General features: G+C 37.5%; 3 protein-coding genes across 11 annotated transcripts in view; all 3 read left to right on the plus strand.

Moving 5' to 3' along the window:
- Nucleotides 1-8,932, plus strand: part of LOC120421372 (acidic phospholipase A2 PA4-like) — a 47,978-nt gene extending 39,046 nt beyond the window's left edge. For 2 of the 3 annotated variants that reach the window (XM_052707576.1, XM_039584565.2), the window contains 3 exons: nt 3,909-3,996; nt 6,607-8,622; nt 8,766-8,932. In XM_052707576.1, coding sequence (XP_052563536.1) covers nt 3,909-3,996; nt 6,607-6,889 — 371 coding nt within the window. In that variant the 3' untranslated portion in view covers nt 6,890-8,622; nt 8,766-8,932. The remainder of the gene's footprint in view (nt 1-3,908; nt 3,997-6,606; nt 8,623-8,765) is intronic. The other variant, XM_039584566.2, reaches the window with a different exon arrangement.
- A 4,303-nt stretch (nt 8,933-13,235) lies between these two features.
- Nucleotides 13,236-15,294, plus strand: LOC120421374 (uncharacterized). 2 transcript variants are annotated; one of them, XM_052707577.1, is made up of 3 exons: nt 13,236-14,185; nt 14,833-14,943; nt 15,044-15,294. In XM_052707577.1, exons 1-3 carry the CDS (start codon nt 13,701-13,703, stop codon nt 15,264-15,266), a joined length of 819 nt encoding a protein of 272 aa, XP_052563537.1. In that variant the 5' UTR covers nt 13,236-13,700; the 3' UTR covers nt 15,267-15,294. The 2 variants fall into 2 exon arrangements, with proteins under 2 accessions (XP_052563537.1, XP_039440501.1); XM_039584567.2 differs by having other exon boundaries at nt 13,239-14,185; nt 14,833-14,979.
- Nucleotides 15,295-19,497: 4,203 nt separating this feature from the next.
- Nucleotides 19,498-24,293, plus strand: part of LOC120421350 (rho GTPase-activating protein Graf) — a 68,217-nt gene continuing 63,421 nt past the window's right edge. For 2 of the 6 annotated variants that reach the window (XM_039584529.2, XM_039584534.2), the window contains exons 1-2: nt 19,498-19,687; nt 21,996-22,556. In XM_039584529.2, the coding sequence (XP_039440463.1) occupies nt 22,394-22,556 (163 nt within the window). In that variant the 5' untranslated portion in view covers nt 19,498-19,687; nt 21,996-22,393. Of the gene's footprint in view, nt 19,688-19,712; nt 20,012-21,974; nt 22,557-24,293 lie in introns of those variants that run through there. The other 4 variants (XM_039584530.2, XM_052707572.1, XM_039584532.2 and 1 more) reach the window with 4 other exon arrangements.

Raw genomic sequence — 24,293 nt, forward strand, 5'->3', positions numbered from 1 at the left:
AATGCAGCAACTAATGGTCCGATTTTCAATGTTAAAATATGAAACAATCGTGGAATTTCTGATTTACATTTTTGATTTTTTGCCTATTCTGGAAATTTTTGAAAAGTTGGCATTTAATGTCCCCTAAAACATATCAGAAAATAAAAACCTTATTCGACGCACCCATGCTTCCCCATGCACAGCGCATCTTAATTTCTGCTCGTTAATTTGAAACCCGAGCAACACCTCACTCATGTGTCATATTTGACCACCAAGTGTCATCTCATAAATTCCATCATTAGCATCACTTTAGCGCGTCTCATGTGACCAGGGTCGCTAAAAAATCGTTTCGCGCGATCAATGAGTGAAGATATACACACACAGTAAGCGCCACTGCTCTCAACAAAAACAACGCGTTGCTAGTCCCGCTGTGTAACCAAGAAGGAACTCACACCAAAGCGATCGTTCACAATCATCCACTGGGTGGATCTCACCCGATTCGCGTCGTCAAGGGGTTTGTTTATTTGGGACCGCAACGAATCTTGAATCGCGAGCGGAGAGCGATTTCCAAAAATCGCGATTTGTAACAATCCATGATTGTTACAAGAGACGATTTTAGTGTTTAAGGGCAGGACCACGATTATACGGTTTTATTGAGAATAATTGTATTTAATATTTAATGTTTTCTAGAACGATTAGTTTTAATATGAACGATTATAATAAATGAATTTAATCGATAACTTATTTCTGGAGTGTGTTAAACTCATTAAAACTGCATGGGCACGTTGAATGCGTTTCCGTTTGTTTCAGCTCAAAGAACGTGTTCGTGTTTGTGTGTTAATGCAGTTAAATTTGAAGTAAAGGTTGAACAAAGTTGCACAAGCTGTTAACTGCATAAAAATGCGTGATGTGGTGAAGCGCTTTCGACAAGAATTACCTCCCAACAAAAGAGCAACGGGTTTTTTTTGTTCCGTAAAACGGGGTGACTTTGATAGCCGGGGTGACTTTGATAGGTTTGCGATTTTTCCGCAAAATGAAGAATACAATTAAAATACGTACAGAATTGTTTAGAATCATTCTGACCGTGGTAGAAAAGTGTTCAAAGAACCTCAAAAACAAATTTTCATGAAATTTTGAAAAGTTTAAAAAGTTAGTAAACTAAAGTTAAGAAAATGGTGATGGAACTCATTATTTTAAACTTCTCAAAGTGTCATGATTTTCTCAATGAACATGATATTGAATCGGAAAACGGAATGCATTTTCGGATTTTTTGGACAATTTTCCACTAGGAGAAGGTAAAATAAGTTTGTAAATAATAAATAATATGTGTTTTTGAAACACAATTTAAAAAAAAAACTTCAAATTTATAGGCAATTTCAGTTGAACAAATTTCATGTAAAATGTGAAAACTTGCGATTAGTGCTTCGAATTCAGTATAAAATGCAATATAAATCGATAATTTTATAAACAAAACTAGTTTTTGCAAATTTCAGGCAAAATTCCGACTTTTTAACAATTTTACCTAAAATTTATATTTATTTTGTTAAAAAGCTTATAAACTTTGTTAACTAAATATAAACATTGATTTTTTTTTCTTAAAAACAATATCAGCAACTTCAGTAATGGTACATTCAACGTACAAATAAAGTTTAAACATCCTAAATATGATTTTAACAAGAAAAACTCTGACTATCAAAGTCACCCCGGAATTTAAACTAAGAATTTTTAACGTAACTATTTTTCTAATCACTATTGAAAAAACTTTTTTTCCAAAATAGTGCATGGACTTTGTGTGGCCTACCCCAGTACATGTTTTAAAAATAATAATGTTGAGTAAAACCTTACCTGTTGGAAAATATTCCAAAAACAAGTTGAAATCCATAATGATATAACATTTCAGTTTTATTTAACCCTAACCCTGTACTTCTAGTTTTCAAACGATTGGCATTAATGCCAAGTTTCGACATATTTTAGGGAAATATGAGTATTCCTTCTCAATTACTTCTCTTCGTAAAAAGTAGTTTGATTTATTGTTTGAAAAACTTTTTTCATTTAGAAATTGCGGGACAAATGTAAGGAATCAGGAAGTAAATGATTCGTTTCATTCTTATAAGATACTGTATACTGTAGGGACCATCCACAAACCACGTGGACACCCCCCCCGCCCCCTATCGTAGACAATTTCCATACAAATAAAATCTTTTTTGTATGGAGCGTGGGCAATCGCCAACCCCTCCTAAAGTGTCAATGTGGTTTGTGGATTTGTGGATGGTCCCGTATACAGTATACTGTATTATTACCTCATTCTTGACCAATATACCACAATAGACCATTCACCTGAAAGTCAATCCCCTTAACCCTCTACTGCAATTTTTTTTTTTTTGAAAAAGGTTATTTTGAGCAACTTTTGTTCTACGAAAAACATTACTTCACTTGTTTTATGTTTTTCTTGTTTCCTTTTTTTAGTTTTTTTTAGCATTTATCTTGTTTAGTTAATGTTTGTTTTTGATAGTATTTGGCCTATTCAAAAAAAACTCTTAAATAATTTGTAAATAAAACCTAAAATACAACTTGAATGTGAGGAAGGCACCAACCACCTTAAGGTGGATTAAGTAACGTTTTTAAATACAATTTTTGAAAAAAAAAATAGTTACAATAATCTGGAAACAATCATAAATATTATTTTTAAAGTTTAGCGTATTTAGATAATTTGGGTTTAATCTGAAAATCATTTTTTTTTTTTAATATTTTTATATCTGTTTTAGTACAAAGAGTGATTTTAACTTTGAGTGTAGATTTGCATCAAATGGTCACAACTTTGAACTTCGTCTTTTTGATAAATTGATATGTACGATACTGAGAATAGTTTAAATGCCTCTAATTTAACAACAATGCTAGGGTTCAAATATTTGGGAAGGGGATTTTTAAAGATCGTTTTGGAAATCTTTAAAGCAATAAGTTGTTTTTGGTGAAATACATACTGTACCATGCCATGAAATTTGTGAAGAAACTATTAAATAGGGCCAATATGCAGCTTCAAAGGAGAGGGCTGCACGGACACTTTTTTGATACTCTGTATTTCAAATCACACCACAAATTGTCGTAAAAGAGCCGACTTATATCCGAATATACTGGACTAACTATCCCAAAAGTCGCTGGTTCGAATTAAAGCGCAGGAATTCGGCTTCATCTCCCCGAACCATACTTTCACACTTAGGTGACCCGGGTGTGAAAGTCTGTATCAAAATACAAGATGCTAGCCATTGGTACTATAAGTGGTCATGACCACGAGCCACGAGGTTTGTAGGCTTCCGAAAGGCTAACATGTGCTATAAAATACACCCTGTACACTGAATCCGTTCCTTGGTGCTGTTTAAAAAGTTATCTTTTCTCGCCTTTTTCAAGAATATTGCATAAAAATCGTGAGGTTTTTTTATATGTCCTGTAAACAAGCAAACCAATTTCTTATAGAAGCTTTTAAAAGAAACATTAAAACTCTTGCTAGAATTGCATTGCGTAAGCAAGCAAAAAGAAAACACGTGGCGCGCAAATCACAGTAACCAATGAGGAAATTCGCGCCGACAAGACCACCCCGGCGCTCACTGGGTTCCACCTTCAGTGATTGCTAGGAAAAGCAATCGGTAGCGCTCTCTGTGCGACAGCAAAAGTTGAGTCGCGGGTTGTTACAAGAGACGACTCGAGAGAGTCATGAGGGTTTTCTCTCTCGAGATAAAAAATAAACTTTCAGTCAGAGGTTGTTACGATCGCAGATTGTTACAACCCATGATTGTCGCTGAATCAGCTCTTGTTCGCGCTCCATGCACCCCTGCATGTGACCCCATCGTATGCCCCCTTTGCCACCTAACCTATGCCGTGTCACATTTGTTTTGATTTCATCTTCTTTTTCCACGTTTTATGCTCAATTTCAGAGACTTCAAACACTTTGGGGGCCGTTTTCTTCAACGTGGTCCAGGTGACATGCTTCAGCGAGAGACGCCCGTGTTCAATTTGGCAGAGGTCAGTACGAACGTGTTGGGGAGGGAAGAGGGGCAGCATAACGGTCTTTTGACGCCAACGGATGCGTTACGCACGACGGTCGTGAACTTGATTTGAATCCAACCGAGTGTCAAGTGTTTAAACCGTGAGAACTTGATGAGTTTTAAATGTTTTAAGCATTTCTATCAGTGATAACCTTGGGTGCCCTAAATTTTACCTACAAGTTGTTGTATTTCTTTTGACTATTTTGGGATGTATTTTGGAATATTTAGAAGCACATTACCTAGCACAATCTTGTGACACGTTCTATTTTTTACATGACACGTGCGACACTTTTTTCGATCTTTGGTCCCAAAATTCAAAATTTGCAAGAAGTCTACAATGGCCTTAGGCAGGTTTATATTTTGTTTAAAGTTTCTGTCTGATCTGTTGGGATCCTATCAATGAATGGATGACGTATTTTACGTTTTGTACCGATCTGTGGGTTTAACATTGAAAAGTTGTTATTTCAAATGCATAAATAAGCGTTATACACTTGAAGTGGACTTGAAGTTAAACTTGCAATGGCCTTATGTCAAACTTTGTTCTCAGCTTACCTAGCAAGCAAGTCACACAACATAAACTTTTCATGAAAATTGTAAAATACGGAAAATTAATACTTAAAGCTGTGTTTCATTTTACTGATTAACATTAAAATTTCACTCTAAAAAAAAACCGATTCCATGAATTCGTTTTCAAAGTGAATTTCCTTGTCAGCACCACTCAAAAATATTTATTTCACTTTGTTTACACACATTGCCCATCTACAAAATGTGACAGGTCATTTTTCGACGTGTGACGTTACACTTGCAAGTGTAGTAGTGAAGAAGATGTTCCGCCGAATAATCAAGATGATGATTTTTTTAGATTTGTTTTTACCGATCTTTCGTGCGCGAGAGAGGAGAGCCATGCTCCATTCGGATTTTTTTCTCTTGATGAACATCCAAAGATTTTCTTTTGATGATGATTATTCCATCGCTGACTGGTGATAATGTTTCCTACATTCTGAACAGGGACAACAGATTTTAAATTGCTCAAAAGCATTTTAATTTTAAAAAAGAAATTTCTTTGTTGTGCTTTGGAAATCGAATCACCAATTATTCTTTATTCAATGTGATTCAGATTGATCATGTTTCATAAAAATATTTACATAAATTAAAAATAGAATTGTTGGATGTCTTCCGCCAACTGGGACTACATTCTGAATAGGGACTATATATTTTTACACATTAAATTTGAAAATCGGTTTTGCTAGTTTGTTTTTTATGTTAATGTTTTCATATTTTTAAATTTAAAAATATCTTAACTTTGTGCAAAAAAGGGGTTCTATTCAATTCCCCAGAAATATTAAGGACCTTGAAAAACATGTTATGTTTCCCATTTGGCATAATGCCATTTAGTAATTGGCATTGGGTCAATTGGCATAATGATATTCAATGTTAGAATCGTTTTATAGACTTGTGATAACGTCTGACACTAATTGATTTTTTCGTCCTTTAAGAAGGGAAAACAGCTGAAACAAAATTCAACTTGTGACAGCAGTTATCGCAATTCAAGAGAGTTTTCCTTTCTTTCAAGAAGGGAGAATTCAACTTTAAAGGAAAAATTCAACTTTTGTCAGAAGTAATGATAGGCAAGAGAGTTTTTCCTTCATTGAAGATTAACAACTCAACTTTAAAGGGATTTTTTTTTCTTTTGTCAGAAGTTATCACAAGTCACAGGAGTTTTCCCTTCTTTTAAGATGAATAACTCAACTTTAAAGGGAAAATTGAACTTGTGTCAGCAGTTATCATAAGTCAACATAACATTCCTTTCTTTAAAGAAAGATTTATGCAGTTGTCACAATAAAAGCTAAATCTAAACACTTTACATTTTAAACCTAATCACGTTTTGAAATAAAGTACATTACGAAATTAAAAAAAAAAACTTTTCTGGGGAATGGGTCATTCTGGGGAATTAGTTTCTGGGAAATGGACCATTCTGGGGGATGGCATTCTGGGGAATGGGATAGAACCAAATAGGGCTTCAATAGCTGTCCAAATTCGTTACCTCTGATTCTGATTCTGATTTTCACCAGTTACCGATACCTAAGACATAATGATAAAATATGAAGAGCATCTATAATTCATTTTCAACAACCCTGCGCACCATCTTTAAGGCAACCACCCCCATTCATTCCATTTATACCCAGAATTTTTCAATTTTATTTGTTGGCAGGAAATTCTCTATAATTAAATTCTGTCGATTGGAGCATGTTTAGGGAGCCCAAATCTATCATACCTTGACGAAACTGAAGCGTTTACTGACATCCACTTCAAAAATTTCAGTTGTGTAATTTTTCCATTCAGCTACGTTGTTTTTTTTTCAAATATTCTACCGTTCTTCACTTTATTAACGGTAATTCGAAACCATCAGGGTAAAAGACCTTAAGAACCACCACCGGCAAGTCGTAGTTGAACATGCCTAACTTTCAAGTTCAATTAGATTGGTATCGTCTTCTCCACACAATCAGAAAAGACAAACCATAAAACCAGAGAGCCCCATCATCTCTCTCTTCCCATGTCATCTAACCTTCGATCTGTGATTTTTCAGCCCTGAGGGTCACTCTACAGCCGCAGAGTCGTGCCCGCTGCAGTTCTACGCGTCCGACTATTACGTGCCACCTTATCTGCAGCCTCAGCCCGACCTCTTCTACTACCAAAACTCTCTCAAGCGGTCGTTTGATCCAAAGTCCTACGAAGACGTCAACAAACAGCAGCTGAGGCGGGAGTCGTTGAACTTGATTTCGAGAAACTTGGTCAAAGATATGTTTATCCGGCCGTTGAATGGGTTCATTAAGTACTACCTCACTGCCAAGTCCGTTGTTTACGGCTAGAGGGATCGGACTCTTGGGACGATGATCAGCTGTTGACGGCCGGACATTGGAGCGAGGATGGAGGGGGGGACTTCAACTCTGTACTCTTAGAATAGCCTTTTTTTCATGAGACTGATTGGCCGATGAGCACTGCGCCAAGGGCGCTGGTGCTTGTGAGTGCCACTAGAATGTGTAAGAAACCTTAGATTAGACAAAAACTAGCGGTTTGCTGATCTTCCAGCGATTGGCATTGATTTGATTTAGCATTTTTGTTCGTGATTTTAGAAAGCACCAACCTTAGCATAATTCAGTATTATGATTTCATAGCGTAAGTAGACAAGAACAAGTTGAATTTTAACATATCTTTCAGTCCAAACTTCTTCATTTTTAGAATACACGGACCATATTTTCACATTCTCAATTCATAGGGTGATTTTTGGAAGTTCGTATAGAATCTGTTGCAATTTTAACCCTCTACAATCCAGCCCCGCCTTTAGACGGGCTTCGATTTGAAAAATCGCCAAAAATCCATTTTTTAACCAATTTTGGTCTTTAAAAAGCATTGGAAAGAAGAACTCTTAAAATTTTAGAAAATTCATGGGTTGGAAGTTTAACTTGTGTTGACTTTGCCAATGTTTTTAATTTTTTTTATGGTTCAACTTTGGATGTGTTTTTTGCTAATATTTCCTATATTTTAACTAAAAAGAAATATGCAGTAATTTTTGTAGGGTCCCAGCCTATGCCTCTACGCATTTTCTTACAATTTAAATGATAACGGTGCCGTATTATAGCAGAAAATGTGAAAAACAAGCAAAAAATTTAAAATGTGACTGTAAAAACATGAAAAATAGATAGGCAAAATGTAATGATAGGAAGTGGTAGAATAGGCCAAATACTACCAAAAACAAACCTAAAATAAACAAGATAAATGCAAATTAAAATACTAAAAATAAATCAAGAAATACATAAAACAAGAGAAGTAAAGTTTTTTTATGGAACAAAAGTTGCTCAAAACAACCTCCTGAACACGGGAAAAATAAAAAAAATCGAAAAAAAATTGGGCTGTAGAGAGTTAATATTTTCCTGAAAATTTTGGAGAGAAGGATGTTTTTCTCAAAAGTTTGTTTGATTACTACACAAATCGACAAAAATGAATACGCAACCACAACTCATGGGGAAGCATCAACTTTGAGGTCCCCTGAAACACGTGCATTTTGAATTTTTTAAACATATTAAGGCAGGGTCGAATGGTTTTCTCTAAAGTTTGTACGAAAATTTGGGCGGTGCGTCGCTTTTGCATGCAATCCAAGGAGCGAACCGCACTAATATTCCATACAAATTTTGGGGAAGAACCATTCGGCCGTGTCTAAATAATTTAAAAAAAATCAAAGCACACGAGTTTCTGGGGACCCAAAAGATCATGCTTCTACTCGAGTTGAACCTGCGCAGAAATTTAGTTGGTCGGTGTAGTTGTTGCGGTTCGCTCATTTTACATATTGCATCTAATTTTTGACTCGCACGCAACTGAAGAACTACATGTGTTTCCTTTTTAAATTGAGAATGTTTTAATTTTTGTGTGGAGTAATATCTCGTAACTTAAAAACAACTCTTCAACATTAGAGAAATAATTAAATAAATCAAGATGAAGATGCCCGAAATTGTTAGTCACTGCCGCTTCGCTGCTGTTTGTGGACCGAAATGAAGAAAGCTTTAATGATAAAATGAGTTCAAATTTGTGATTCATTTTACAATTGGTAAGAACGAGTACCTCTTTGTAGGTGGTGGTGGCTTCTGTTGTAACTAACGGTGGATTAATGCTTACTAAACTATTGATTGCTTGATTTTCTTTTTTTATAACACTCCTCGACTAAAAACTAATATCTTCTTCCAATTTTAGGGTTGGCTTCAACGAGTCCGAGGCGGACGAGCTGTGCTCCCGTTGGAAATTTCGACCCAGTGAGAAGTTTATGTCTGTAGCCCAGCAAAAGCAAAGCAACGGTTAATGCACTTGTTGTTCCTCTGGGAATTAATGTTAATCAATAAAATAAATAATTGTCTAAAAAATTTTGTGTTGAAGTGTTTTGAATATCACCACCCTATCAAACAGTACATACCAAACTTGCATTAACGCATTCAGTTAAATTTATAGCCGATTCAGAGAAAAATGTCCGCACTCTGCTAAGAAATCCAGGGTTGGCTTGAGATATTTATCTCTGTAAGGGCAATACTGAAATCTTTGCTACTGAATTTTAACAAAGTTTGACAACTCCATACTAATTCCAACTGATATTCAGCGAAAAACATACTGAAATTTTCAGTTGTGCAGTTTTGAGTTAATCGATGCCTCTCTGCTCTCTTGTACTAAGCTTGCGTGTTACCTATCAAAAGAGCACAGAGGCATCGACATATTAACTGAGAACGAACCTCAGAATTTGGTGTGAATAACATTGAATGGACAAACTACCATGTGTCTCCTTTGAATGAGAAAATGGACAATGTTCGTTGCCTACCGAAAGGCAATATTCTTCGTCATAATGTAGCTCAATTCTCTGTATCAAAGCCTCCGCTACATAATGCATGATAGTTCTCGTATGATTGGCAGGTTTTGAATGCCGCGTTTATTTGCCTCGTTATAAAAATCTCGAACTCACTTATTTTCACTGTTTAAACATTTAGGAGAACCTTTAGGCATACTTCTCCTTAAGCTGCATTAATTAATTTTAGTGGAAAGCGTTTTTTAAAAGCTGTAATAAAACGTTAAAGCGCCGTTGAGTCAACATAAGGTACCCGGTGGAATTACATCTTGTTCCCCTATTTTATTTTCTTATCGGACGAAAAATTATAACGAACAACATTACGATCTCCGTTACTTTTTTGATTAATTTTCTAAATCAAATCGTGTAACTATTTTGCTAAACAATTAAGCAAAGCTTGATAATCAGGAAAAAGAGTAAAAACTGTCAGAATACTTATATACCGTTTTCTACTGTTGATCCAAAAATGTCCTTGAAAAATAGAAAAAAAGAAAGTTTCAACGGAAAAAAATCTTTAAATGATAAAAAACTCTTTGTGATTTTGCAGATAAGCGCGATTTTTCGAAGCACGAAAAAGATAAAACATGTTATTTTCGCAATAATCGTAATTTAATAATTCTATTTATTCAGAAGCCTTTCTAAAAGTTTGAGCTCTTGTGGTTATTTGTAGTAATTGATTGTTTATTTGTGACGAGAGCCTGTAAGTTTGTTTCATCTTGTATCCAAACGAAATCGATATTAGCTCTTTGCGATGTTGCACAATGTTGTTCCCGGATCAAAACCGGTGAGAATCTCGAGAATGAGAGCATTTGGTAGAGGTTTGCGAAACTTTGCGAACTGATAGGAAAAAAGTCAAAATTATCCATAGTAAAATCACAGTCTGTGTGATATAATACACAAAATCCCTCAAAAAAATCAGATCAATGTTAGAACTATCGAATCGAAGTGATGCATTCGAAAATATCAATTTTGTCTCTTCATTTATCCATAACTTACGTTTCATAATTTTACAGTTAAGTAACAGAAATTGACAGAGATTTAAAACTTGTTTGAACGCAAGAATAGTTTTTTTAATGTCAAGTTTTATCTAAAAGTCCATCTGACAAAAATATACTGTCAATTGGTAGTTGTAACGACGATATTGAAATTGGCCTTAAGATTCGAGACTTCCCATAGAACAAAGTTTTAATAAGATCAACGAGGTGAGTAAGTTCACAAAAAATGCTCGATCTATTGTTATAGCCGATTCAGAGAAAAATGTCGGCACTCTGCTAAGAAATCCAGGGTTGGCTTGAGACATTTATCTCTGTAATGGCAATAATTTTTGAATCAGATTTTTAAAGTTGCGTTGTACAAGGTAAACACTGAATCTTTACAAAGCGGAAGCGTACTGATTTAGTTTTAGACTACAACATTTTCTTCAGAATGAACAGCAACGTGTGTAGCAGTTCAACGTGAACGTAATACCACAAAGTAATACCTCTGTGGTAATACTGCATTCGTCATAGCATTTAGCATTTAGCATTTGGAGGACGCCCCACCACCGGAAGGCTCCACAACGCTTATCCCACTGTTTGGTGTGGTTGTGTTAGACCCTCATCCGGAATAATAATCCAACACGGGAGATACCATGTCTTCATCTTTTGATGAGTGTGTAATACAGCCCAGGGCATAAGGGGGTCCACGCCGGGTCCAAGCTATCCTCGGGGAAATGAAGGAATGTTAGTAAACACCTATCTAAAGTGCGCAGGGACCCCTACGTCACCTTAGTGGTATAGATGTTTGTAGGGAGGTTTTGGACTCAATGTTAGTAGAAAGGTAAGACCCTAGGATATACCTTGACAGGTATTGCGGGTGTGTCAAAAGTTTTAACTGATAGTGTATTGAGCAGTTCCTGCATTAAAATTTAAAAGTTAAACTCAAACAGCCGGCTGTAGAGTGAAATTAACTATTTATTGTGTAAATTTTAATTGAATTTTATTTAATACGTAGAAAATGATTTTTAACTAATAGTGTACTGATGGTAAATTTAGTTAAGGCTTGTTTTTTAGTTGTTGAATTGTTTTATTTTAGTTTAATGTATTTAAATTTAGTTTTGATACTAAGTTGAAATAGTTATTGTTTTGATATATTTAAAACGAGATTCATTGTATTTCGAACAAAAGACCGACGAAGAAGTCACGAGCACGAAAAACCGAAACAAAATTGTCTTATCCAGAGTTTTTTTTTGAAAAAGTCCTATAAACTATTGTCTTTCATATGTTTATTGGACCTAATCAAAAAAATGTCGAGTTATGATGAATTATAATACTGCTGGATTTTAAGTATTAATTCCGAACGCGTTATGTAGTTAAATATGAATTTTCACAAGAGCTAAACACAAAATTACACACACGCGATTAAACTACTGGATTATTTGTCAATATAACTCCTATTTGAAATGCCGATTCAAATCTTCTTAAATAAATAAAAACATTTCATTCAAGAACAACCCTACTCAAAATCAAACACACTTTACACACATATATAAAAAAAATCCAATTGGAATTCGCTCACCCAGTTCTTTTGAAGAATTTTCGCTTGCACACTCAACACCAGAGCGTTAGTTAGTGTGTGTAAGTACTGCCATCGCTACCAGCAGAAAACATGCAAACACACCGAAAGCTCACCCGCACGCTGGGTTGCTATGCTTCACATTTACACACACAAAAACGTGCGCGCCGCCGAGCCACATCGTCATCGCCAAACCAAAAAACACACACACACTTTGAATCGCTCCTCTCTCGCCGACGCTCTTTGAGAGAAATAACGTGCCAAGTTGGCACTGCCAACACCAACACCAACGATACTCAGCACCTCTTCTCCTCTCACGAAAATAGAACTCTCGCGAAATGGCTCGGCTTGGCAAAAGTGAAAAAAAACATGGCCGCCTTCAAAATATTAAATCTTCGACCAATGCAAACACTGAATTCTGGTTTAATTCCAGGAATTTCGCGAAAATTTCTTCACGGGTGCATGCACGCTCTCACTGCACAACACGTAGCACTAATTTCAACCAGACGCGTCACTTTTTACACGGCTAAAAACCAACTTCAAATACTAGCCCCGCACGAACGTGACTGTACCGCACAAGAGCCAATACTGCATTCGTCATAGTCTCATTTATGGCATTCCACAATGTTGTTATCAGAGGTTGACACAAAGCATTAACCCTAGTGAAAATAAATGTTTGTTCTAACCTAACCTATACTAGACCGAGCCACGTAGCCCAGTGGTAACGCTTCCGCCTCGTAAGCGGTAGATTGAAGTTCAAATCCCGGCTCGGACCAACACAACTGGTGATCTTTTTCCTTCTGGAATCGATTGCTTAGTAAAGGGAAGGTAGTGTATCGTCACAAACTGGACCTTATCACGACACTTTAGGAAGGCGACCTATGGAATGCTAACATTAACCTTAACATGTTAACATTAAGTTGAGAATAAAATTGCCACTGAATCCGTTTTGTAAATTCCGGCCCCGATACTCTTCAAGGATGTTCCCCTCAGGAACTGGGAAAGATTTACTTTTTTTATTGGTTCGAAATGGCGATAGCTTGGAAGCCACTTTCAAGTAACTTTGTAACAACCACAGTAATTCGACCTTGTCCGCAGCAGCACTTACAATTTCAACGAACAAGGTTAATCCAACAGCTGTTCTTATCCATCTTCAGCTGTACTCACAAAAAAAAGGTTCTATTAAATTCTGCAGCTAAACTGGTTCAAATGCAAATTCACATTTCAAATTCAAATATTTGTGACAGTGACACAGATCGGTTTCTGCTGCTGGGTGGTACTTATGGAGAGAAAACAGGAGGAAATACACACGTTTTTCACGCCATGTGGATAGTGGCGAAGAGTCGGAGTCAGTCAGTATTCGCCGGCAGGCAAGAACTGCTCGCACGCACCGTCTCGTCGCGTTGTCTCTCACCTGTTGCTGCCTGTGCCGTTGCGTTTCACCGTCCCGCGGAATTATTAATTCATAAATGTTGATAAAAATGACGAGGCCTTTCCCGCAGTAGCTGTTTGACATCGGCGGCAGACGACACAGCTAGCTTTTGGCGGCTCCTTCTGACAAGGGAGGATATTTTAGTTTGAACTTGTTTTTTTATTTTGCACAATTCGACGAGCCGGGAGACAGCTGATCAGCAGGGAGTTTCAATGTTATAAAAGGTGCGACACTTTGTTCGGTTTCGATCAGTCCGTTATCACGTGTTGTGCGAGTCTCGTTTTACGAACGTGTCTAAATTGCCTTTGTCAAGATGAGAGGCATTACATGGCTGGGATTCTCCATGGTCTTGAAGTTGGCTGATTGTGCAGTGATTAAAGCAGCAGGTCAAAGTGAAGAAACCCATCAGCAGCAGTTGGATTACTTTGGAAACCTCAACATTCTGCACAGCTTCCTGCAGGACTACGAGGCACTCGGGTCAAATTGGACCAATCCAGAGTACGAGGACTACGACCACAGCGTTATAGCATCCCTGCAGGATTACGTGAATAGTGCGCGGGAAAATGAAACGTATTACGATCGTCCGACCGGAAGTGGAGGCTTGTCGCACCTGAAGCTCTTGACAAAGTTCTGCGGGCCGGGTAATTGGTCTATCAATGGGGAGGTCACACAGAATCCTTACTTTACGCAAATTGATCAATGCTGTAAGAGTCATGACGAGTGTCCGGACACGGTCGTGGAGCGAAGTGATTATGAAAATTATCCTGGGTTGGAACAGAAGACGCCGTGGTTTACGAGGTGAGAAGATCTTTGGTGATGTGAACAGTGTTTAAAGAAAATTTAATCAAAGGTTCGGATATTCAATAAAGTGTTTACGTGGTTTATGGGTGGTCCTTAATATATAACATCAAATTCAAAATCAAAAATGTACAGAAATTACGGATTTTTTTTTATGTTACTCTACCATTACATTTGTTGGCTATGGTGATACTAGCTGAGTCTGGTTCACCACATGGGGCCATGTTTTGAACTGCACTTGGATATTTTTAATTAATTTCGGTTAAAACAGATTGGTACATCGGTTTGAGGTTTATGTAGTTCTAAAACCGCTGTTCTTATTGAGACAGTAGTCCCGATATGCCCCAGTTTATGAGTTACCAGCACAAGGACGCCAAAGCCTCCCAAAAATGTTGGAACGGTAACTTCAACTCGCTGGTTCTCAAGCATAACTGAACCAATCGGGACCAATTCTGCGGCCGACTTTTTTTAGACATCCTTACTACATCCTGATTGGTTAAGTTATGCCCGAGAACCAGCGAGTTGAATTTACCGTTCCAACTTTTTTGAGGGGTTGGGGTGAAAAAACTACGTCGTTTATGAACTGAAAACCCCCGACCAGGGTTTTAAAAACATTACAGTGAATATACTACTTTTCACCCCAACAGATTACGTTGCAGCTGCGATGCCCAGTTCTTCACGTGCTTACGAGATGTATCAACATTCTTCGCTTACGCAGTGGCTTGGATCTACAGCAAAGTACAAGCCCATTGTTTCGAGTATGAATATCCAGTTTTGGAGTGCAAAAATTCTATGTAATCCACAGGATTTGTCACTAAAGCCATGCATTTATAATTATTATATTTTTTATTCATTCAGGTACGACGGACTAATATCATTGCCAAGATGTACGGAATACCTGGTGGACAACTCGAGTCCAAAGCAATGGCAATGGTTTAATGTACCCCACCTGAGTGCAAAACAAGCGTGCTTCCCCAATACCTCATACCGTTACAAGTTGTTTTGGTTTGTGGCAAACCAAAGTAAAAGGAAAATTATTCAACAAATGAACGAATCACAGAGAGTACCAATTCCCGATTGAGGTCTGAAAGTTCCTATTAAAGTAATGTAAAGTGTGTTTAAGAAACATTCCATATTTATTTATTTAATTTATTAAGACATCAATACCCCGTGCGGAGCGATATATTTTGAAAAAGGAATAATCAAGAGTCCCCCCGTGTGAATCAATCGGATCGCGCACTGGACTCACAATCCAGAGGTTGCTGGTTCGAATCCCGCGGAGGGCGTTCTAAAAATTCTAAGTGTATATATGGGTATCCGGCGCCGTCGCTCCGTGCCGTACTCAAACACTTAGGAGCCCAGGGCGGCGAAGTTCTTGTAGTTAAAAAGAAGACACTAGTGGTTGGTACTAGTAATGGTGGCCGACGGCTATAAAGTCAACTTCGTTTTTTTTTCTCTAGGTATAATACTGCCCTGCCGCTCGAAGCAAGTCCGTATCATATATGTGATTTCGTCATTTTTGAGAAGTAATGATGCAGTTTGATACTAAATCATGTAAACTATCAGAAAACTAAAAATAACTTAGACTTGACACCCCTTTTCTATAACCGCGCTTTGGCTAAAAAGGGTATTTGATCAAAAGTGTTCTTTGAGTCATGCGATGCGATTGAATTTCTAAGGTGTTTTCAAGCAAGGTTACGCACTTTCGAAAAATTACCTCAAATTTTCAAAATATTGGAAATAACTTGATATCCCTTCAACATTTTGTACACATCTTAAGAAACATGTTTCTTATTCGTCAAAAATTATGATTTTCTGTTGTTACAGCCATTCCACATGAACTTGCACGGTTGTGTTCAAGATATAACATGTTTCATGTGAAAAAGGCTTAAAAACAAAAAAAAATCAAGGGTATGTATTTGCGAGTTTATTCTTTATAGTTTTTGTTTGCAATTTAGTTGTTGACTGTGTAAATAAGTAAGCTTCCTTCCAATGTGGTTCTGGCCAAACCTAACTTTATTGCATGTCTCCGCCCACATTAAAATTTCCCCCAAAAATATTGTAATTAAAATTTTCATTATGCAAACTCGTATAATCGACCAGATTAAAGCCGAGGGTCCTTAAAGGGCAACCAGGGATGTTGTTGTCTTCTTATTATAAAATTGTTGAAATAATCCTGTAATAATTTAATCATGTATAGCTGGCAAAAAAATCTTGCAATAAGTTTGAAATGTACAAATATCATCAAAATGTACTGCAGTTTCTAACAATTTGTTATCAGAATTTTAAAATTAAAATTACTTGTGCTTCGAATCTCAGACACTGATACAGGCTAATTCGAAATCCGGATACTAACCTAATGTGAAGATTTCCATCGTTACCATGATTTTTCGTTCAATGATATGAATTTTGTGTCGCTATCAATATTTTTAAAAAATTCCTCCAAAAAAGTTGTTCAGAATAATACCCTACATGTGTTGAAACTTTTTAGTAACGATTTTCCCATTCCTTGTAAAGTTATGGAAATCGTCATTAGTCAACCACAAAACTATATAATTTTTGAAACACATTTGATTTAGATAAAAAAATGCATCAGTGGCTTCAAGGCAACAACCGGCACTTGTGACACTGTGAACAAATAAATGATTAAAAATGATAATTTTGATGCAAATTTATCCATAATAAATACTCAAATAGTTAACCAAAACAAAACAATAGATTTATGCTCATAATATACCATTACAAACTTAAATTATGATGATTAATTATAAATTCTTACAGTTTCAGCAACGTTAGTACCATGACATGAAACATGACATGAAAACAGGTATATTTATACTATTACTTGAAATACATGCAAATAGGTTGATTACAACCTGCATTTATTGTATGTTTAAGAAAAACTTTTGCTTAAATATACAGTTTTCTTCATTTTTGTAGGTAAAATTATTAGAGGTCCACTTTTGGAAAAGTAAGGATTTTCGTTGTCCTATATTGGACCCCCTTAATTTTGCTCGAAAATGAGCAGTTCTTCGTTTTATTTTAGTAAAGTTCCTTAAACTTAAAATATTTTGTATTTTGATTTGTAGACAAAACACGCTTGAAATTGTGATTTAATTGAATTTTTCATTAAAAAACTTTCAGAGGGTCCTGGCAGGCCAAGGGTGCATGATACTGATGATACTCGTCGGTTGACACCCAGGCGAGGAACCTCCCAAAAGGAGCCCAACTACATCCGTAGTGCTGTTTGGACAAAACAGCATGGCTCTGGTTCCTTGCAAGTGTCCTATTTGCCTACCTCCACGTTGGCATGGTTTAGTCATCATGATGACAATGTGTAACCTAGCTGGTGGCCTGTGGAAACGACTCGTAAACCTTTGACCAGCGAGGGTCAGAGTAGAGACGGCTAGAAGAAAGGGGCGCGTCAATGTGGGACAGGGAAGTATTTTGTGATTGTAGACGGTATTGTTTTGATTCGCAGTATGTTGAGTCAACTGCTGTGGATGTACCTGAGCATCGCAGAACGGGGTTTCTCTTCTTTCCATTTCAGCTAACAGCTATCTTCTGTTTATTTTGTTTCACTGATTTTCTAAAACGGCTTCTGTTTACAATCCTCCATTTGATTTCAATTTTACTTATTTGATTCTCTTATTTCTCAACGCTTTTCCACTCTATTTTACCAATTGATGCTGCTGTAACAAACTGTCTGCTTTCCCTTAATTTGGCAGCGATGTCAATGTTGTGCCTTTCTTTATTTATCTATTTGAATAATTTCTCATCTTCCCTGTAAGTTGCCCTCAATACAATCTAAGCTTGTTTGTTACCTCTATATATTAACTATTGTTAATGTCTTTATCTACTTCATAAATTAGTATCTTTCTTTTACTATTGATTCTTTACATAGTATATTTCCTTCACTGTCCATTGTTTTGAAACTTCACCTTTTTCTTAAGCAAGTGAGGTTCGAGCCCTTACTCAATTTATGGAATGATTAAAGGATTAACACAAATATTACTATTGTACTTTTGAAAAACTTTTCTAAAATGCTTAGGACCAAAATATTGTAACAAAACACCGCGACAAAAGAAATAGCAACAGATAAACACAACTCAACAATAGGGAAGATTTCAGGAGAAAACAATACACAGTAAATAACAATTAGTTTTTGAATTCAAACTAAAAATATAACAGTTTTTGCTTTAATGAAAGTTGATAGGCACACTATAAATGGTTAGGCGCTTATACTTACATCAAACCCTACGTAATGTACCACCCCCGGCCGAGTTAAAATGCGTAACCGGAAAAGAAGGTGTGCATGCCTGGCACGAACACTCAAAGCGTGTTCTAGCGTGTTGCTCGTACTGACTCAGAGCAAGGGTGAGATGTAGGTGTAAGGGCAGTGCGTGTTCGCCGGGTACCTGGTGCATAAGATCGGTCAAGGCCCGTTCTTACACTGAAAATTGCGAATTGCGAATAGCGAAAAACTTTCAGAGGGTCCTTTATAGGAAAGGGGTCCACTAATGGATAACGTACCCTACATCGCTGGTACATAGCACGCCTGCTTCCAGCAAACCTTATGGAGACATGAAATAAAATGACTTTTCTTCGTACTGGTTAATCTAGTTTACTCTGTGGCTTCACCTTTAAGCTTACGAATTGCTCAAATTTGGTCTAAAATGTTAGTGATTGGCGAAAGTTTCAGTGAAACTTTTTAGGCAAACTCATTTCATTTTAGTTTTTAATTGTTTTTGGTATAACATATAGCCTCCAAATTAATTTGAAATAAGATTTGGTGTAAAAATTCATAAAATTACACACGTATTCACGTTAACATCTAATTTTATGACCATTTTCTTCACTGCTTATCTCATAGTTTTCTGGGTTTCTTGCTAGTTTATGCTGCAGCATAAAATGAGCGCATTCAATGCTGATTGAGCACTTCCACGCAATGTTGCATGAAAGTTTTACACATACTACCTTCGCTTCGTTTGTGTTTGTGTGCTGGAAAACGATGGCGGCCAGTAAGCATGGATGCCAACTGGTTTTTTTTTAATCTAGAATGTATCGGTATTTTTTTTGCATTCATTGGTTTTAATTTTTGAAACAAGATTAGTGTATTTTTTTTTGTTTTTGCATTTAAACAAAGTTATTAATTTAAGCTATTCAAGAGCCTTGCTGATACAGGCCGTGAGATGCTGTCTTCGACTAAAATTTTCAAATTCGATATCGTGTTGTAACGAACAAGGTCAACAGTGTCTGCTGCCATCACTGCCGTTAAAAGTGACGTTTATGCTTCATTCCTTTACCGTCGCCCTTTTGCGCCAGTCTGGGTTAGTTCGTGGTCGGATACGCGAGTGTTTTCAACTTTGCTCCGCGCACCTTGCGTACGTGTTGTTTTTGCTGTTGCTGTTGTTGGTCGTCGTCGCCGTGGTACGCGCCGCGCGCCTCGTTCGGTAGACGAATAACAGGAGTGGAAAGGGGCAGAAGGGAGGAAGCAGGAAGGTGTGTGATGTTTTCACAAATTTCGCTATCCTAGCGGTGGCTTACTAGGATCAAACTGTGTCCTTTCGGGCGCTGAACAGTGCGTCCATCGGATGTGATGAAGAAAAGCCTACTTTGGTTGTGATTTAGTACCGAAATTGAGCCTCCACAAATCGATTGCTGCGATTTGCGTGCGTGAATCATAACAAAAGTGGCAGAAAAATTCCATCGCAGTGTGTGTGCCTGTGTGTGTGCGCCTGTGGAATCGGATCTTGGCCCTCGCGGAGGCTGCGGTGATAGAGAGAAAGAGAAGAAGTGCCCGTTTGAGCTTCTTTTTCTTCTCCGGTGTGTTACTGTTATTGTTATTGGGCTGTTGTTGAAGTTGATGATTTCTAGATTAAATTTTCAAAACAACCTATCCCTCATGGGTTTCCTATGCAGATACGACCTTTTGAAAATTTAATCTAGATTTTAAAGTGATCGAATCGGGGGGTAAAATATGGGGAGCCTCATTCGTAAGTGTTGCCAGATTCGGGAGCAGAAGGCTGTGCGGGAAGATGCAGTTTGAAGCCCGTCTGTGATGCAATTTGGGTGCATTTCAGTGCATTCATTGCCGGATTTGAAAATATTTGAGGATCGATCCATCGGAAGTTCTGAACTTGATTGTAAGAGCAAGTGCCCTAAAACGTGTAAACACAGGTGTTAACTTACAGAATATCATTACTAAACATTCAAAGTTGTTATGTCGTAGACATAACCGTAATGGCGTAGAGTACTTTGTTTCCAATAGAAAAGGTTCTATAAACATACGAAATCCCCCGAACTTTAAAAAATCCGTTTCAATCATATGACGACAAGCAAGGGTCCTGATTGCTCCAAAAAGACTCAGTCACTCGCGAACACAGATCTAGAGCGACGAAAAACTGCTCTGATGCATTTCTACCGTTTATCACTTCCAAACCAATCGCTACCGAACAATCTCTCTTGGCTCTCCCTCTCATTCCAATCGGGTAGTACAGCGAATGGGTCAGAGAGACCGATTTCGTTAAGTCGCTCAAAGTTGACTGCGAATAGTTTGCGATCGGCTTTGCCTTGATCATTTAAGAAATTGCTTAAAAACAATGATATAAATAATGTTTTGCAATTTTGTTGTTAATAAAACATCAAAGACACATTTGGCAGCAATTTCTACCATTGCAAATTGTAATTGACGGCAAACTGTGGTAGTGCAGGCCAAATGAGCACCGCGTTAGATTTTTTTGGCTCTCTCCTCTCTGAGCATATTCGTTTGTGACTCGGGTTCACGGACGGAATAGGAAAAGAAATTCACGAAGTATTTGTTTCGCTGAGTGAAGCGTTTGAGCAAGCCGCTGGCCGCCAGCCTGTTGCGTTCGCTCGCGAATGGTTGCGCGCTCCGGTCGACAAAGATTCGTTCGGTGATGAATGAGTGATTTCTGATCTTTGAACTGAAAATCAGGACCCTTGACGACAAGTCAAAACATCCACTTTCACGCGCAGCGTAAAATCGTGCAAGTGTTAATGCACGGGCGTTTAAGAATCGACTTGACGACTTGTTGATTCAATTAAAAATAATGGTAAAAATATGACGTAAAACACTAAAATGGTTATATTTCTGGAAATAAATTTTGAAAAAAGCTTCAAAACTTGGGCACACGCAATCTATGTGGCAAGCTTTTGAATCTTTGAAAATTAAGTTTTTTGAATTTATAAGTGTTCTTTAGGGTGTCCAGAATATGGGACTTTTCCTCAAAACTTCGCTCCACAACACTCTTGCAACAGGCCTGATTTTTTATATCTTACAGACTCTTTTGCCTTTAACTAATGTTGTGTCCTGATTGGACATAATTAAGTAAATGATTCAAAATAAAATAAAATATGTCTTACTCAAAAATGTTGGGTTGCAATATTGTTGAATGAGTGTATCATTAAGTGATACAGATTCACAAGAAATCAATTTAAATTTCCATCAAACAATGTCTAAGATAGTACGATAAAATATTCGTAAATTCAGGTACTTAAACGTAATTGCATGACAAATACATAATTTTAAAAAAATATAAAAGTGGTTTTGTTACATTTCTAATTTGGAAATGATCGTTTTGAAAATATTGTTTTTTCCTATAAGTGATTTTCTCCAAAAATCTTTAAACTATTCTGGCCCAATACCTTTGATGAAATAAATTTAAATTTTGAAATCAGAGGTTTTCAAAAAAACGCGTTAGGGGTTCTTATTCTGGTAACATTTACGAAGAAGTGCCTCCCTAATACGAGTTATCTCAAATCTAAGTGTATTTGTTTCATTCCTCAGGAAGATAAAAGGTTTTCGATAGTGTACTGTTGATTGCAGCAACTGTGAACCGAGAAATGACGGCAGAACAAGTTTGTGAGTGAGTTTTGTTTTTTTTGCGGAATTTATTGGTTCGTGAAGCTCGAGAAACTCGAGCTCGTCCAGTGCGGAGAGTGATGGCGTAAATAGCGTTTCGGCTGAAGTACGAAGAAGAGGAAGAAAAAAAGTGTCCAGATAAGATAAGCAACATTTGCTTAAGCTGTCACCATTATCGTTATCATTTCGGCTGGTCGGTTGCCGGTTGACGGCCCAATACGATACGAGAAGGTCTGTTGGATGTGTAAATAGCAGGAGGGCTAGGCTAGAGAGTGAGTGTGAGTGAGTTTGACATTCCCGGACACGGGAAAGCTGCCAGAACCATGGTGATTGGGAAACTGCAGCCGCTGGAATTTACGGACTGTCTGCTGGACAGTCCGGAATTCCGGGAAAATCTGAACCAGCACGAGAAGGAGTTGGAGAAAACTAGTCAGCAGATCAAGCGGATCATCAAGGAGGTGAAGGACCTGTTGGCGGCAGCTAAAAGTGAGTATCGATTGGGATTTTTTTACTTTCTTTACCAAAAAAGAAAAAAAAACGAACTTCAGACCCTAAAAACATGAATCAAATCAATCGGGCTGTGTGAATTACCAGTGTGATTGGGATGACCCCCTTTCCGGGGGTACCTTTTTTGATTGGCTGTGCCGTTGTACCAATAACAAAAGTCACTTAGCGTTCGGTAGTTAATTGTCACGTCATGCAATTGTGCCGTTTGATATCCATCACACAGTTGTTGGCGTTGGTGTGATGCGGCGCCGTCACTCTGGTGGTGTGGTCGCTGCTTTTTGCCAAACCGGGGCCCGATTGGAATGGCTGCTGATTCAGCACTCTGAAAGTCAATCAGTTGGGAATCGAGAATGGCTGATTGTGTGGGTTTTGGTGGAAGATCCAGGGTTCAACACTTGGAGGAGAACGTCTCAAATTTCTCGCTGACGAAGAAATGGCAAGATGGCACGAAAGCGCTTTCAAGTATATGCTAATCAATTTTGATTTGGATGGATCAAAGTAGAGCTAATTTCTTTGAGAGAACTTCTCGGTTAATAAATAAGCGTTGATTTTTGAAAATAAATCAGAATGTCCAGGAATATCAGGAAAATAATCTGGCAATTTGTAGACCGTCAGCGATTGCACAATTACCTTGAGTTATCGTGCTATCTTGTCGCATGTCGATTTTGGACCAAATTAAGTTAAAATCTTATCTGAATGTCTTTTTCACAATAGTGATACGTTCCATAAATCCGCTCAATTTGAGTGACAGAGCAACTCTGGTGCGATCTGCAACCAGATCTTAAAACATATTTTCAAATAGCAAAAAGTCAAGTAGTTAGTAAAATATGTTGAGATGATTTTATACTAAATTTTAATCAATTTTAACATTTGCCAATGACCAAAATCCTTAAATAAACATTATGAACTTTTTACTTTAAAACGGTTTCTAATCATAAGATTTTCTGTTATGTAGCTTAGGTGATTTCCGTAAATTAATTTTACAAACATGTTTCACCTTAACAACACCGTAACAAAAGGTTTCCCTTGCCGTAATTTCGTTCAATTTGCAGCAATGCAATGTTTTTTTAATACCCAAACAGCAGTACCCTGATGGAGTGACCACCGCCACAGCCTGACGGCGGGCTCTGATTCGCCGGTGGTATTCAGCGCACACTCTCCACACGTACTCTCTGGCAATGAATAGATAATGGCACTTGGAAAGTGGTGGTGGTGGTGTAGGTAGATCAGGTACAAGCTTCATCGTTTTTTTTTTGTGCAATGATTTATTGTTCACCACCATTTCCGGCTCAGTCTGTCAGTGTCGCGAATTTGGTGGTTTTGAGTTTCACTGACGTTGGTCGGAGGAGAAAATGTCACTTTCGACTGAGATAGGGCGCTGTAATGCTGGTATTCATTGCAGCACACTAATGCGTTTGGAAAATGGCTATAATAGTAACGATTTCAAAGTCAATCGAGTGGCAAATTCGGAACCACAAACCTCAACACACGGAAAGGGGTTCATTGATATCGTTGATCTTTGTGCAACTGAGCAACGTTCAAACCACGAAATCCAATATTATGATGGTTGCGTTCGAGAGACGTTGGAATGTGTGCATCGAACAGCTACTGTCACGGCCCATTAGTGCACGGTGGAAAATTGAAAATTAAACTCTGTCAAAGAAAATTAGTCTTCGACAGTCAATCAATCTCCACTGGGAGCTTTCTCCACACTTC

This window comes from Culex pipiens, chromosome 2 (genome assembly GCF_016801865.2).
Source record: "Culex pipiens pallens isolate TS chromosome 2, TS_CPP_V2, whole genome shotgun sequence".
NCBI lineage: Eukaryota > Metazoa > Arthropoda > Insecta > Diptera > Culicidae > Culex > Culex pipiens.